Source organism: Lipophrys pholis (assembly GCF_963383615.2).
Source record: "Lipophrys pholis genome assembly, chromosome: 16".
Classification (NCBI taxonomy): domain Eukaryota; kingdom Metazoa; phylum Chordata; class Actinopteri; order Blenniiformes; family Blenniidae; genus Lipophrys; species Lipophrys pholis.
Genome location: NC_137634.1, coordinates 3,546,488 through 3,562,693, shown reverse-complemented (window position 1 = coordinate 3,562,693; position 16,206 = coordinate 3,546,488). Strand labels below are relative to the sequence as shown.

Below are 16,206 nucleotides of genomic sequence, written 5' to 3'. Positions count from 1 at the left end.
CCTCCACTTCAGGGATACGTAACGCATGAAAAAACAGTGCCCCTTTTTTTTTTTTCCTCTCTCTCTCTCTCTCTTTTTCTTTTTATTCACCAGACTATGCAGCAACATCCTGTTCGACTTCATTTGGGGGCTCCGATGTGCTCCATCTGTTGAGGGTTTACTTCTTCAACTTCCCGGAGCTACAGATTAATGCCTGAGTGAGGAAGGTGTTTACAGTGAGCGCCGGAGACTTCCAGACCCAAACTGATACTAAACAAACTCGCGAGCCACAGATAATTAGAAGAAAAAGACCATATGTATAAAACTCTACCATCTTGGCAATATCGAGAGCAAAAACGTGGGCGCCGTGTGAGGACTTGTGCTCCAAAAGAATCAAACTGGGGCCTTGAATTCGCCATTAGCCCGTCTGATTCAGGGCTGCGGGGCTGTTGGCATGATCTCAGCTGACAGTACTGAGGAAGTACAGTTTTTGCTGTGTTCTTTTCTCGATACTTTTTGGTCAGAATAAGAGGAGGCGAATGACTTTTCTCACATGGGATTAATGGATAATATAATAAATTAATGACGGAGCCTCATTTACTTTTTACTTCGGGATTGTTTATATGCACTTTAACTCTTGAGGACAATCACAGCAATAAAGTTGCACTTTTAACAATATATCTGATGTCATTCTTACGTGCATTGAGAAGAAAAATCGAATCGAAGCTCAAATTTCTCTTTTAAAAAAAACGGGGGTTTTTTTGTTTGTTTTTTTTTGGCCAAATCGCCCAGCCCTAGTTCAGGTTTAGTTTCATCTTTTACAGTTTTTATGAGACAACGCGGTCTCAACTCTATTTTTCACTATGATGATGGACCAGGTGATGCAGTTTGTCCAAATGATGAACATTATTCTGTCAATTTTTTATTTTTTTATTTTTTCGAGACATTTTTACACAGATACCGTAATGTGATCACTACAGCACATTCCGTGACTCTGGCCCTGTTTACATGACATTTCAAGTGAAAATGCATAGTTTTTCCATTTTCGTTCCCACATATGTTTGATGTTTACACTTTTCGAAAATGATAGATTCCGTGATGGGCCACTAGTGGCTGCTTTTGATTGTTTTTGTAATGAAACCACACGGACACATATAACAATACGCTATAAACATTAACAATTGGCGTACACGGACATTTGTATGGGCAGACGGCCAAGATGGATTGTTATTCTGGGTCACTGGTAACTATACAACTACCAAGAATATGGACGGGTAGTCATGACACTCTGGAGGCAAACGTTGTTATTGTCCAACAACACTTCTGTCGTCTGCATAGAGACTAAGAGTTAAAAAACAAAAAAAATTGCTTTTTCATCTGTTTCCATACAAATGGCATTTTTGACAAATTACACCTTCGGAGCTGTTTTCAAAAAGTTGTGTTTTCAGTGGCTCCGAGCGCCATTGTCGTGTAAACAGGACCTGCACTCACTTTCAGATCAAAACTGTTGCACCTCAAGATTTGACCACAAATGTTTAAACTGTACGAGTGTGTGTATGTGAGTGTTATAACAACTATCTCTGGGGATCTGCACAAAATGACAGGAAGAGACGAGTCCGACCTTGTTTGATATTTCAGCGTATCGAGATACCGAGGTGAACTCCCCTTCTCCTGACAGTGATCTTCACTATAAATGCCTCTGGCCACAACAACAGACACTTTTCAAAGCCAAAGAGCAACATCTGTTTAGATCCCTGAGAGGAAAATGAACAAGCAGCAAACCCTCTTGTTGAGCCTCTTCGTGTTTTTTTGATGTTATCACATGTAAAGAGCTTCAATACATAGTGGTACACATGGTTGAGGTCGATGAGCTGCTGGCTGTGGAGCGGATCACCCCCCCCTGCCCCCCCCACCGTGTGTTCTGACTCTTTGGTAATGGATCAATTGGAGTGCATCACCTGCTCCCGTTTAACGCTCCGTTCCCATCTTTCACAGATTCCCTTTGTACCCCCGAGGAGAGCGCTTTCATTTTGAATATGGCGTCTACCTCCTCAACAAGAACATCGCCCAGGTAAGATGTGAACATTTGTCACACATGTGGAAGTTTTCTCCAAGAGAGAGAATGTATCAGGACAAATCTGAAAGGCCTTAAGCCTGTGAGAGTAGAAAAGTTGTATTTTAAAGATGACTTGATGTCAGAGTGGTATTCATCAAATCGAATGGGCCATTTTCCAGATCTGGATGACATATTCGGTAGCCGATTGTGAGTTATAACCTCGGACCCCGTGCAGAGAAGACACCAAAGAAACTCCATATGCATCTCTATTGGAGGCAGATTTTAAAATAAATAAATAAATGAAATGGATGTGTCATCGGGCATTTGACAGTTTTAGAGGAAGAAAACAACAGATACTTTTTAATGTTTTGATATTTTGATTATAGCTTTCAGAAATATGAGTCACAGCTCAAGAGTTGATAAACAAAAAAACCCACAGATACCAGGATTAATGTATACAGTTTTCCACAAAGTAGGGAACCTCATATATATAATGATCGTGCACTGTTACTGTACTTTCCCTTCAGCTGATGGTAAGACTCCTCATTCCAGTCCAGATGTGAACAAGAAAAAATCTCTTATGTCTTTCATTACCTCCTGTAGCTGCTATGTAATGTGTAGGAACGTGTTTGGCTTCTTAAAGGTATACATCTATTCACGTTGATACGTGCACAAACTTGTGGAGTCACTTAAGAGGGTGATGGTACTCTTTATTTCTCTTCACACAAACCCTTCCTGCCGGATCAATCCACACGTTGGTCCAGCTTGTTTGTGTTTACTGGAGCTTTGTTTTTTCCTAATGCAGCTTCAGTGAGGAGTGCAGACTCTGATCATGGTTGTTCATTTAACTGTGAGCAGTGCATGGACTGGGAACTGCTTCAGCCCCAGGTGGTATCTGCGAACAAACTCAAAATAAGTTACTGATCCCATGTTCATCATAATGCAAGAGCATGTCGGAGTGCAAAACGGCAGGAAGTTTTTTTTTTTTTTTTTTCCCCCCCAAGATGTTCAAGGCCTTCAGCCAGTAACGTGCACAAATAACAACACTGCAGTACTTTGTGTTTAGTGTGACTGACCTGCTGCAGCAATCTGTCTCAAATCTCATTCATCTTTAAGTGTTCAACATATTTAATTACATTTTATTTCTATAGCGCCAAATCCAACATAGTCATTTTTAAGGCACTTTTACAGGGAAAAACCAACAATTCCACATGAGTAAGCAGAGAAGACGGTAGAAGGGAAAATTTCCTTTTAACAGCAAGAAACCTGCAGAACCAGACTCGGAGGTGGAGACTTTCTGCTTTTCCGGTTAGGGTTTGAGGATGGAGGAAGAAAAAAAACGATAGTAGAGACGGACAGATTGTGGTAGAGTGGTAAGGATTCTCTATTCAATTCAATACACATAAATCCAGTCGCTGCAGAACGAAGGAGATTTTTTTGACATTTCACTCTATTTTGCACGATAAAGTCTGACTAAAATTGTCTATGTTGAAATTGTCGCGAATATTACTTCTAATTGTTTGGTTTTGTAAAAACGGAGACTTTTCCAAGCTTGTACTTTGCGCAACAACAAAGAATAAGTTTAAAGTTTATAGCTGAAGGTTATCAAGACACTATTTTACCAGTCCGGAACGCTCCACTCAAGATGAAATTTAGATGTTTGTGGTCCCGGAAGTAAAATGTGTTTGACACTGTTTCCCCTCCCCGTCTGAGCAGGAATGAATAAGACGGAACAAATAGCACTAGCAGGTGGCTGACTTCAAACCGTCGCACGTTGGGAGGTTAAAAAGCCCCTAATACCAGACCGCAAGCTGCTAACCAATATCCAAGTCTACCATCTTCCAATCGCTGCTCAGGGGAGGAAGAGAAGGAAGGAGAAGTAAACGTTCATGGCCGGGAGTGAAACGTAGTGCTGTGTGAAACCACAAAATTTAAAGCCTCTCTGTGATTGTATGTCAACTGTCTGAATAATAACCTGTGCTCAGAAATGGAGGCCTTCATTCACGGCTGGTAGTGTGCATATATATAATTTATTTATTTTTGTTGTGGAGGGGGGGTATAGTCCAATTTTACAGCTGTTCCATCTTTGCTTGTTAGTCCAAGTCAAAGGTGAAATACTATCAATACCATGAAGTTGGTAATACTCAGTACTTTTACTCAACTCAAATAACCGTTTTAACTTTGCACACATTGGACTGCACACAGGCACTAACCAAAATCTGGCAAACGTTTTGTAGTAAAAGCTCAAAGAACTCCCTTTTATACTGCTCATTTATCTCAAAAGTGGAACGTATTGTACTTTCTCATGCGCCACAGGTTGGAGCGTTTGTCTTCCAGCAATCATAGAAAGCAAACAAACAAAACAAAACCTCATCATGACGGGTGTAGCTGAAATTAAGGGTTAAGGCTGTTTTATATTTGAGCCAAAGAACATTCACACTGCTTTATTTATGTGCAGTTGAAAAAGACGGAGGCAACATCTGAACGTATTTGACACGTATGAAATTTTTCGCACATGCAAAACATTTGGTGTGCAGCGGTTATACCTACTTTTCAACGGGTGTAACCCCCACCCATCATCCGTCTTATCAGACCCACACATCATGATCTCGGCTCGCTGAGATTTCTATTTCACGTATCTTCACCATGTGGTGCCATAAGATGTAGGGCCTCGGGCTCCGTGCTGCTGAAAGTTTGAGTTCTCTACTGACAGAAGGCACATGGAAGCGACTTGAGAAAATCAGCAAACATCTCTTCTTCTTCGATACCGATTCAGAGTCGTGGGGGGTTGGAGCCAAAAGCAGTTTACAGTAAATTTGGACATTTTGCTAGTTTGCCATCACAGGGCAAACACAGAAAGACAATCTCGTACATTCACATTCACAACTGCAGGAAGTTGAGAGTAACCAGTTAACCTCAGACCTTCTCTCTACGGGACAAGACTGCTAATCACTCCACCATTGTGCTACAGTTGAACAAGATCAGCTCAAACATAATAAAACCACTACCACTCAGTTGTGGCTTAATTCTGGAAGACCACAGATTAGATTACAGGCAGAGTTGAGCAGACCTGACCCTTCGCTCGATCGCTTTAGTTGAGCCGAGGGAGGCAGGAGAAATCGAAAGAACTGACGAGTCGGAAAATACTAGTTCTCTTCTCGAGCTGGTCCAGGTTTAGTAAAGTTGGCAATTACTCTAGACCAAACTACTTTATGGCCAGCAGCGCTGTTTTTGTGACTTTCCACCGAAACAAATTCACGTGGAGCCGCAAAACTCAATTAACTTTCAAAATGAAGCTAATACAGCTCAGAAAGTTTCATGTATGGTTTTGATAGATGAACATAAAGTGTGTCTTTTGTTGCATTTATGAAATTACAATTACAATTTAAGAATTGGGACTTTTTTGAAAAACAAATGATGCATTCTCACTTGAAATGTTTTCCTGTCAACATGGCCTAAGACACTTTCCGCTATCCAAAGCAGACCTTGGAAAACACACACACACACAAACACACACACACACATTGGTGTATCACGGCAAGTTAAACCGTCACACGGATTTTATGATTGTCTCACAAAACTAAACGCAAGCCTGTATACCTGTCTCTAACACTGAATGATCCAATGTCAATGCAATACTACTTGATTTGGCAATAAAGTTATTTTACTAGTTTGATAAATAATGCAATTTTCTCTATGTAAATCAAATGAAATGCCCTAATGTCAGATTGAAAGCCCTTGTTACATCTTTCTCAGCCTTGCACCTCGTCTTATTTAGTTATCATGAAATTAGCCGTCTCAAAAGCCACAGTATGCGAGGCGCTTCAAAGCCCCACCGTGGATGAAAAATGAGATCCAGACAGCAGGACGTCTTCACCTGCGTCCATGAACCTCGTGAAGAAAGATTCAAATTAGAGCTTTTTCAAACAGATGGAGACTATCAGCTTGAGCACAGGTGGGCACATGTGAAGAGCGTGGAATCTGTGGAATAATGTTTTAATAAAAACGAAGCAGAAGCTGCATGTGAGCTGGCATTTCTGCCCGGAGACAGGCTTCCATCGGTAGTGGCGCATAGATGAAAACTAAAAACTAAATGTCACTCTGGCAGACGCAGGTTTGAGCTGGAACCAAGATCTTCTAGCTCTGCACCGAGGCAACCTTTGAGCCGGAGAAAAACACATTGTTTTTGTTTCTCTGCTTTGCTTTGATCTGCACAGGAGAGCGTCACTATTTTTACAGGGTGAAATTTCAGCTTTCATACAAAGTGCTGTCTTATGCATTCCATGTGTGCCCGGCTCCGTCTACATTAAGGATGAGTTATCAGGTTGACCCGAAAAAAACAATCTAATTTTGCCGCATCCAGCACCATATGATAGTGATAATCGGAGCATTGTTTCAGAGCAGGGGAAGTGGTAAACATGTCCGTGTTGATAAAAACAGTACGGCCACCCTTCGGTTGATTCCAGCACACTCGCTCTCGTTTCTCGGATCTTTTCAGGTTCTTGGATCTCGCATTGCAGCATTAATGTTGTTAAGTTATGTCTGGGAAATCCATTAAGTAAAGCAGAGCTTATACTGATTTCTCCTTATAAACCCAATTAAGATTCTTTAACCTCGTCTAGCTTTCCGTTCTTTCCTTGCTTGCATTTTTCCCATTTATTAATTGAGTCTTGTGTGAGGAAATCTGTGGCGTAACGGCCGTGACGCTTTGACCCTGAATGTTCTCGGGGCTGATATGAGCTGCCAAACATGCAACACTTAAGTTGTTGCAGACAGTTGTTATTTAGATGGTGGTTATTTGAATATTTCCTCCATTTGGGCCTCTTTTAGTCGAGCCAGCCATCGCACAGCTTGTCCAGCGTCTGGCTTAGTGATGCAAAGCAGAGGTCTGGTTTCACAGCAGGGCCTCAAGCCGATGGCCATGATTGGCTGCTCGGCTGAATGACTGACTGGAGCCTGGGTGGGAGACATTAGCTGTCCATCTCTTATTGAATTGCCCTATGTGGCTGCTTTTGAAAGTGATACAGGGAAGCTGGCGAAGGATCACTGCCGCAGCAGGGCGACCCCGCTTTGATGTGGCCGAGGGAGAGGTTTGCTTTCATTAGGCCTCGTGTCACGGGGGCCAGGGTGGAGGACAGGGAGGCTGCCCGGAGCGCCCTGGATGTCAGGTGGTAACGCACTCCCTCGTTGATGCTTCAGGTTAATTTGCCTGACAAAGAAAAGTTAGGAAAAGCTCTGAAGAATGTTTGGGCCTGAGCCCAGCCATCCTCTCCAGCTCCTTATTCCTTGTGCAAACAGAAAATATTTCAAATTTTGACAACGCCTCGCTGTGTCCCTCATGTTTTGTTTTTTTTTTGCAGATATTGCCATTTCTGTTAACAAGAGTATTTCTCTGTGCTCCAAGCTGAACCAATACCAGGACTTTAATGTAATTTAAAGCGAATCGGATTCTCTCTCGGCTTGGCCGTTACATAAATGCCATCTGCTCTCTGCTTTTGATATTGTTCTTGACCATTGGTATGCAGCAGGGTCTGGAGGACCCGTCCACAGGGGGGCACAAATGTTAAACCTGCCATTCCTCCTTTCACTGAGACAAATTAGCCACGTTAGTGTGGCTGACTCCAAAGGAAACCAGCAGCCTTTTGTCTGGAGGACGGCCATGCATTCACTCTCTCCCCGTGTTATCCACTTTGCTATGTTGTGAAACAGGCATGTGGGCCTCATTAGATGGCAATTGATGCGACACACACACACATTAAAAAAAAACAACCAGGTTTTTCAGGAGGAGGAGGTCGGCACAATTAGTTCTCAGTCACTACGCCTGGTGTATCATATTTTGTGGGCCTCAGGCACAGGAAACCAAGTATTGGGAATTAAAACACAGTAAATCTGTTGCGGCCTCACACGGGTCAACTCCGGGTTCACCTTTATTTCTGTCTGCCGGCGGAGAGCTGCCTGCAGTCTGACCCTCCAAGTCGTCTGGGGTCTGCAGGCAGAGCGCCATAGCGGTGGTCTGGTGCGTACGTCACAGCGCCTGCTGCCATTAAGAGTGGCAACTGTGGCTCCATTAAACACAGCTATGACTCATGGGGGAGCCTACTGTATTTAGTGGTAAGAGGAGGTGGCAGTGAGGGGAACAGGAGCACGGCGACTGGATGCGTTCCTGCTGAAGCCGTTTGACAAAGTCGCTGGAGTTTGAGCGGGAGTAAGATTTGCTGAAATATTACAGCAATGAACAGGACTTAAGAGTTTCCCACCGGGTGAAAGAGGAAGTGGTGTACTGCAATGTGCAAGAGGAAGTGCACCCTGAAGTAAAGTCCTGTTTTTTTGCTTTAGGGTTTTGTATGGTTTCTGGGTTTTTTTTATATTCAAACGTGCTTTTTACATCAATCTGTTTCAGTAGAACAGGTTGTGTTTCAGTCCCAAAGTTTGTAATTCAATCCCCCATCTTTGCCCATATATGTGCCGCGGGGCTCTTCGGGCAAACTCTTAAACTGCTTGGAGAGTTTTAACCTCCTTCTCTTGTATAAACAGATAGCTGATAAGAACAGAGCTTCCCAAGACAAGACCAAGACTTAAAGGTGCTGAGTCAAGGTCTTAAAAACACGGTCTCAAGTCCAGTCCTGAGCACTACAACACTGGTATAGATGAATTGAAATAAAACAAAAAACAATTCACACGCCAAATCCAAAACAAAACTGTATGGATCAAATATCTATCAGCCTTTATAACGTTTTTTGATCTCCTGAAAAACTGGTCTTTAAAAGGTTTAATGCTTACTGAAACTCAACGTTTATTTTGCATAATTTTTTCTTTTCTTCCTTTCAGTAACAACTGACATGAAACATGGTGAATTTGAAAAAAGGATTCACATAACATTTTTGAACTGCAAAATAATTTTGCATGTGCACTGAGCACAAATTGTAGAAAATAAATGTTCACTAATCTTAACCTTTCAAAGAGGCTTCATTGATGCAATACAACAGAAATTTTTTGTACACCGACACCACCTAAACCGCGGTTAAACAAAAGTCTGAGTGATTTGTAAATAGAAAAATGAAGAAAAAAACAAGATCTGGCTGGGAAGCAGTTTCTGTTTTATATCTACACATAAAACAATATGGAAATCCACAGCATGTGTCATCGACTTCGGTGAGGTGATTGCAAACACACCCACTCACCCCCTCCTCTCTTTGAGCTCACTCATCCTCCTCTTGCGTCCCCCTCATCTCTGTTGAATCCCCCCGTTGTCTGCAAACTTTAGGCCCTTCCTTCATCTCTTCACCTCTGTGACAAAGCTCATGACCTCAGCGGGAAGAGATGTGACAAAGTCTTGGCATGGCCCTCTGCGGCCATTAGCTCATGTGGATAGGGCCGGGATATAAACCATATGACCCAGTCAGAAGCATGCGAGGAGTGAACATTATGCAGCTTTTCCTCCACCTCAGGCTGTTAAAATTCCCCACAGAAAGCTATCTCCTGCCATTACCGTATTTCCTTCCCTCGGTAACGGAGCGTCCGTTGGAGATGGTACAGAGCGTACAACTGGCTTTTGTGAATGCAGCTGTAATGAAACCACTGCTGGACTGAGCCTCCTCATGCACTCACATTTTCCACGGTTGGCATTCCTGGAAGCGCTTGTGTGTTTACTCCCTGTGAGGCCTGTGAATCTGACACGACTGACTGATTGTTTAGCAGTCAAATGAAAACGATCATAACATGTCGATCTGGCTTCATAGTTGAGCTGCCGTGTAGCGTTACTCACAACAAGACCCATACTTTTTTTTTAATTAAAAAACTTTGTTTAAGGACAATGTATACATGACAAATTTGTTGACGCTATGACTACCATCGCAGAGTGTTGAATGCACGCAACAGCATCAATGAGGTCTGAAAGTGGCTGCTCAGCAAGTTTCTTTTTCCTCAGTTATTTTTATCGTTTGCGAAAATTGTCTGTTGTGTTTTTAGCATCAGCAGCCTGTAAGTGTACCGTCTGTGGTTTTAGGGTGAGCTCAGATTAATATATTTGGAAATTTTGCCATGGAGGAAAAGTTTAAAGTATTGGTCATGTGGTTTTGTTTAGTTTTTTTCTGGTTGAGTCTCTAGAAAATGAAAATCTTGAGCAGAGCAATAAACTAGTGCTCCTGAATGAAATAATATGATGATATAACTAATAAGGTATGTCGTTGTCATGTAAGGCCACTAGTGGGTGCTATAAACATTAACAATGTGTGTAGTCGTATGGACAGACGATGAAGTTGGATTACTATTCCAGGTGACTGTCAAGTGTACAACTAGTTACTACGGCTGTGGTGCCCAGGAGCAGTAGCAGCGTTTCAGAAAAGTTGTGTTTCAGTGGAGACGGAGGCAGAGCATTTTCAAAAAGTTGTGTTTACAGTGGCTCCTGGCACCAACATCATCAAAACGACCCCAAGCGCTGCTCAAAAACATGACATCACTTGTCATGTTTTTACGAAAAAGAGTTCACAGCCTGTTTTAAATTAGGTTTTTCCATTGGAACTCTTTGAATTACATGTTGACAGCATTCAGTAGAATTGAATGAGAGATTGGTGAAAGCTTTTATTTATTGACCCTTTTTAAAAACCCACTCATGGCCTCTTGTCTGTCAAGGATTTATCAAAGCATTTCTCCCCAAAGATAAATATCCTGTATCTGCAGTATTTATCCCCGTTTCCATCGTTCCAATTCCCTTGAAAGCCAGCCGAAACTTGATCTTTTGGCCTGTTTCTTCGCACAACCGTCCTGAGAACTATTCCAGGTTCCCCTTTAAAAGCCTTTTGGTTTGTTATCTCCTTGTCCAGCTGAGGCTTGTGGTGTGTGGGGTTACAGGGAACAGTTTTGAAGAAAAGAAAGCCAGAGAATCAATAGATTACATCTCCTCCTTCAACAAAAAAAAGCTCTCTTCTGTCCGGCCACTTCTGAGCAAAGCTCATCGCAACAAACAGATCCCTCAAGGTTCAGAGATGATAATGCGTCCAACTGTAGTACTGTTTATTTCCCCGAGCCCCGCACTCGCGGTTCCTCAGACCCCACCACCGTAACCCCGAGACAGTCTGAGCCTTGAAGCAATCTGGCCATCTCAGCTGCCGAATGCCGCTCGTTGGCTTCATCCTGCCAAATACAGACTCATCGAGAGGGAAAGGCAGCTCAATGATTTCAAGTGAAAACGAACAACTATCATTGCGTTTTGTTGTCCGTTTACACAACAACGGTGCTCGGAGTTACTGAAGACGCCACTCGTGGCCTGGCATGCCAACTACCAAGTTTGTCAGCGTTTCTGCCGTTTCCGTTTGCTGTGTCAATGCGAAACGTTTAAGAAATGCCGCGGTGGAAACAGCCTTAGTCAGTCGAGTATATCTCACTGTAAATGAAGAAACAGGTGAACTTTCTGTGGCGAATATCTTGATTCTGAAGGCTGCCAGCTTCATTTCCCACACGGCCACATGTTGTACAAATGCTGGATAATCATCTCCTTCCATCTAATAGAGGAGAGGTTCTGGAACCAATGTGCTTTGGATTTAAACACCATTAAGGTGCCACTTTTAACAGGATCTCGTCACTCTGATGACAGTAGCGGAAGGAAAGCTTCATTAGTGTCACTTTTCAAACAAGAAATCATTTTTGGCACGCAATAATCGGGTAAACACAGAGCAGGGGAGTTGTTTTGTGAGATTGTTAACATCTTGAGACGAAGAAAGACAACAGGCTGACGGCTGCCCACGCCCCCGATTTCCCCAAAAGATTAATAGAAGGAGAGCGAAGGGAAGCTACAGCTCTCGCATTGTTGGACCCTCAGATCACATCTGTCAAAATATTATAATACCATTGCCTGCAGTGCTTGGTTATCTAATTTGGATTATAAACTGTATGTTTTGGACAGACACTGTCTGGGCTATTATGATAGGAGGGGGGATTTTTTGTTAATAATGCAGTTATACAATTATCCCTGCATAAGATAGTGTGTCTATCCTCCTATTCTAATGCATTTTTTTAAATGCAGAAGGTGTGATCAGAAAATTTTGGAATGTCACCATTGAACGTTTTTGGGGTTTCTTTTTTGATCAACATCCTTTTTTAAGTGGTCATGTTGTGCAGCGCCGCAGAGCCTTTCAAGAGAGCTGAATTTTGTCTCTGCAGTCACATGGACCAGTATAAGTTTTCAAGTCAAATTTTTTTTGTCAGTTTACACAACGGTGGTTGACCCCAAGGTGGAACTTTTCAAAAATGCTCCGACTCCGTCTCCATGTAGATGGCGGAAATAGCAACTTTTCTGAAACAGTCTGTAGGTGAGTCACTCGTAAAACATACACATTTTTTACAGTGACCACCTAAAACCCTCGCACTTCAACTGTCCAATCACAATTTAAATTCATAGGCGTGTTGCACATTTGTAAAAAAGAAAATTTAATTCTGAAATACACTGGGATACTGAAGAACTGCTGGATTAGGGCTGCACAATATATTGCATATTTCTCATTATGGCAATATCATTTGTTGAAATATACATGACTAAAAGACTAGACTGCAATAAAGGATGTTTCCTGCTCAGCAAATTAAAAAAAACAAGTTTTTTTAACATCAAGTTAAAATCTTAAGTGTTTAACTCTTTAACGGTCATTTCTAAAGAGGAAATTTCTCATTTTAATAAGCACTTTCAGTCTCGATAATAAATGATAATTTTTGCGAGTTCTGATCTGATTCTTGGACTATTATAAGTAGAAACTCAATGATTGTCAAAATAGCGTGTTAGTTGTAGCCTTGTGTTGTAACTTGTACACAACCAGTGTACAGTCACACAACTTTTTATTACCTCGTATATCCTCAGTTTGTAAATAGTAAAAAAAAAAAAACTACGCAGCTCTAATTCCTGCTAATGCTCTGTATCAAGCTGATGTGGTGAATGTTTTTGGATGATTAGGTACATGTGTTAGGAAAAAAACTGCACTGTTCCATCACAAGAATAAACACTACAGACATTCAGATAATAACAGTGTTTCACTGTCTATAGTGGAAAAAAAGAACGCTGGTTTATTTGTCCCCGCTGTTACTCTGAAACTCTTTGTTCAAGCTATCTATTAACCAAGCCGGAGCTTTAACACACACCTCTCTGCGCCCGTGGCTTTTCACAGCACTATTGTGTGGTCTCTGTTTTCCATCACAAACTTGTGTTGTTAGCTACAGCTTGCATCCAGTGCCACTTATTGGCCAGAAGGAGCTTGTTGGTGGGACCCGTTTACGGCCCGAGGTAGCAGCGCCACTGTTCCATAAAGAGATATTTAGCATGTTGTGCTGCATCGGGGAGATCGGGGGTGGAAAAATGATGGATGCTGCAGATCTGAGCGGCACGATGGAGACGGCCGCCTTTGTAGTCTGTCGGCTCCCCGCAGCCTTCGGCCAGGAGCTGCGATTTACAAGCGGGTCTCAGACCACATTTCTAAGTGTATGTCACTGCTCTGTGGTTTCCACTCCTGGGCTTGTGTGTGTGTACGTAGCAGCGGCCGTCGGTGCGCTGCGATTCCGCCCCGAGCTGCAGGGTTTTATGGGAATTCCTCTGGACAGCCACCTATGACTTTATGAAACACTTAAATTCGTCTAATTGAATTTCCACATTTGGTGGTTGGTAGCTCCAGGTTTGTCCATCACCGCAAAGAGGTACCAGAGGAGCGAGCTCCACTAAATATAAGGGGTGAAAGTAAATGTTAATCCTGCGCCTGTGTGCATGTGAAAGTGAGTGATTGGAAGGAATTTCATACGAGCAGAGGTGTTGAGTTCTTGTAGGTTATTTAAGCCTCGGTCCTTATAGTGTATCAAAGTAGTCGAGGCGTGAGAAAATGTCATGTTATTAGCAGAGAATCATCAAGTCCAGGACATGATCAGGACATGTCCACTGTGCAGGCTGGCAATCAATAGTCTCTGATTGACGGATAAAACAGTAAGCAGTGCATTTATGTCGTCTTCATGTATCGTCTGTTATGTGTAATGCATTTTTCCCACAGGTCAGGCTGGGGATTTTTCTGGCAGGGGCTTTTAAAAACGAGGTTTTTCTCTGGGATTCGGGGTGTTTAGAGAGTGTTGGCCGCCCTGCTCCATCATTTACTTAATAGTGCGTCTGCAGTTTCCAGCTGTTTGGAATTTGTAGCCGAGGCCTATTTGTTTGGAGTCAGACTCCAACCACTGCACCGAGGCCTCAGTGAGGCCGTCCTACTGCCAGACTCCTCCAAGAATGTGAGGTATAAGGGAACAAGCTCCTCAGCAGATAAAAGACAGCCCGCTGTAAGTTAAACACTTTTTTTTTTTTTTTTCTTTTTAATGTGGGTTTATCACTTCCTTTGATCACAGTTATGTCATTGTCCGTTACGCGATCTGTAGGTTTTGGATCCGTTCTGTTTGTTCTCTGCTTTCTGTCCACTGGACCAAAGCACACAAACACTTTTTTTTTTTCAGCTCCAGGGGTCCCTACCAGATGAACCGAGGGCAGAGAGAGTGCATTTTTAATTCTTTTTTTTGTCAGCATGTTTAGAAGAAGCTTGTTTTTTTCTTTTTGAACCGTGTGAGCTGCCATGTGGGTGTTTGTGAGTTGAGGTATTCTGCTGTGAACGCAGGCCTTATTGCTCCTCAGTGACAATAAACAGCTCTTAGAATAAAACAATGCTGGCCCCAGCTGGTCAGTATATGAAAAAATATTGCGGCTCCGTGTCGGGCCTGCGATCCAGTGCCGCTTCTTCTCTCCCATGTGGAATCCATTACAACCTTCTCCCCACTAAATCCTGCAGATCCGCAACGCTTCGTCTGCATTAACGCAGAGCGCCAAGTCCCTTCAGTGGCACTCATCGGGGCAGGACAGTTTTTGTAAAGATCATCTCAGAATTAGCCAGTTCCCCTGAACGACACTCCTCTCTGTCATGCGGAGGCTCACCTCATTAGGGCAGCACCTCTCTATCAACCCCTCATGTCAGCTTCCATTACGGCGCGCGGGGGAGAGGAGACGGGCGGGGCGTCCTCGCCTCATCATCTCTGCCATCCAGCGTGGTTTTCTCGTTATTAATGAAGCGTCTGTGATGAGCCCGGGCCCGCTGTCCCGGAGGTCACATAACCGTTTTACAGTTATTGGAGAAAAGGGGCTAAGTGGCTCATGAAAGAGGCTGTTAAATAAACACCCGCTCCACTTTAAGAAGGGCACTGTGAAAGGTCTCTCTCTCTCTCTCTCTCTCTCTCTCTCTCTCTTCCCCCCCCCCCCCCCCCCCCCACACACACCCCTCCTCTTTGAAAATAATTAGTGTAAGCTGTTTTCTCTGAATCAATTCATTAGCAGGATGTGGAATGTTACCAGGCTCTGGAGACGAATAATCAAGGTTACCAAAAACATACAAGATTAAATTATATTATTCAGGAAATGCAGATGGACTTTGATGATAATAGACGCAAGATAACATTGATGATCTTTTAACTGTGTGGGATAAATTAATTATTGTTGTGGTTGGTGGTTACTAAATAGCAGAGAAGAGAAAGTGGGTGGTTCTGTTGGCAAATTAACGATTTAAAAGATTTCCTGCTCAAATCTTGGTTCATAACTCTAAAGAACAACTTCAGTGCTGTGGAACAGTTTTAATTTGATGCAATTAACCAACCACTTTCAGCCAATCACAGGTTAGTCAAAGGTTAAATATGTATCAGCAGGAGACCAGGCATTGATCAGAACTGAGCTTTTGGTGAAACCGGTTGTCATTTTTATTTTGAAATCGAGGGGTATGTTGTCGGCAGCTGCTGAAAGTAACTAAAAAGCTACTTGTAATCTAACTTAGTTACTTTTAAAAACAAGTAATCAGTAAAGTAACAAGTTACTTTTTACAGGAGTAACTCGTAATCAATAATCGGATTGCTTTTTCAAGGTAACTGGCAACACTGGTCATAACACTCTGGAGGCAAACGTTGTTCTTGTCCACCTCCTCGCACATGTGCAGAACTATTTACTTCTCCACCGTCTACACGGAGACGGAGCCCGGGTGTTTTCAAAGATTGCATTGTCTCCCATTCCCATACCCGTTTTCATAACACTGCCGTGTCACGCGAAACTTTACTAAAACGAAACCACAAGAACGATGTATTTTTACTTGAAACGTTGTCGTGTAAACAGGGTCATTTCGAACAGC

At 42.7% G+C, this 16,206-nt stretch overlaps 1 protein-coding gene across 1 annotated transcript in view; it reads left to right on the top strand.

Moving 5' to 3' along the window:
• The window catches only part of uvrag (UV radiation resistance associated gene), a 108,113-nt gene that overhangs the window by 57,005 nt on the left and 34,902 nt on the right, over window positions 1-16,206 (top strand). Inside the window, exon 13 of the mRNA XM_080483185.1 lies at window positions 1,975-2,050. Coding sequence (XP_080339311.1) covers window positions 1,975-2,050 — 76 coding nt within the window. The remainder of the gene's footprint in view (window positions 1-1,974; window positions 2,051-16,206) is intronic.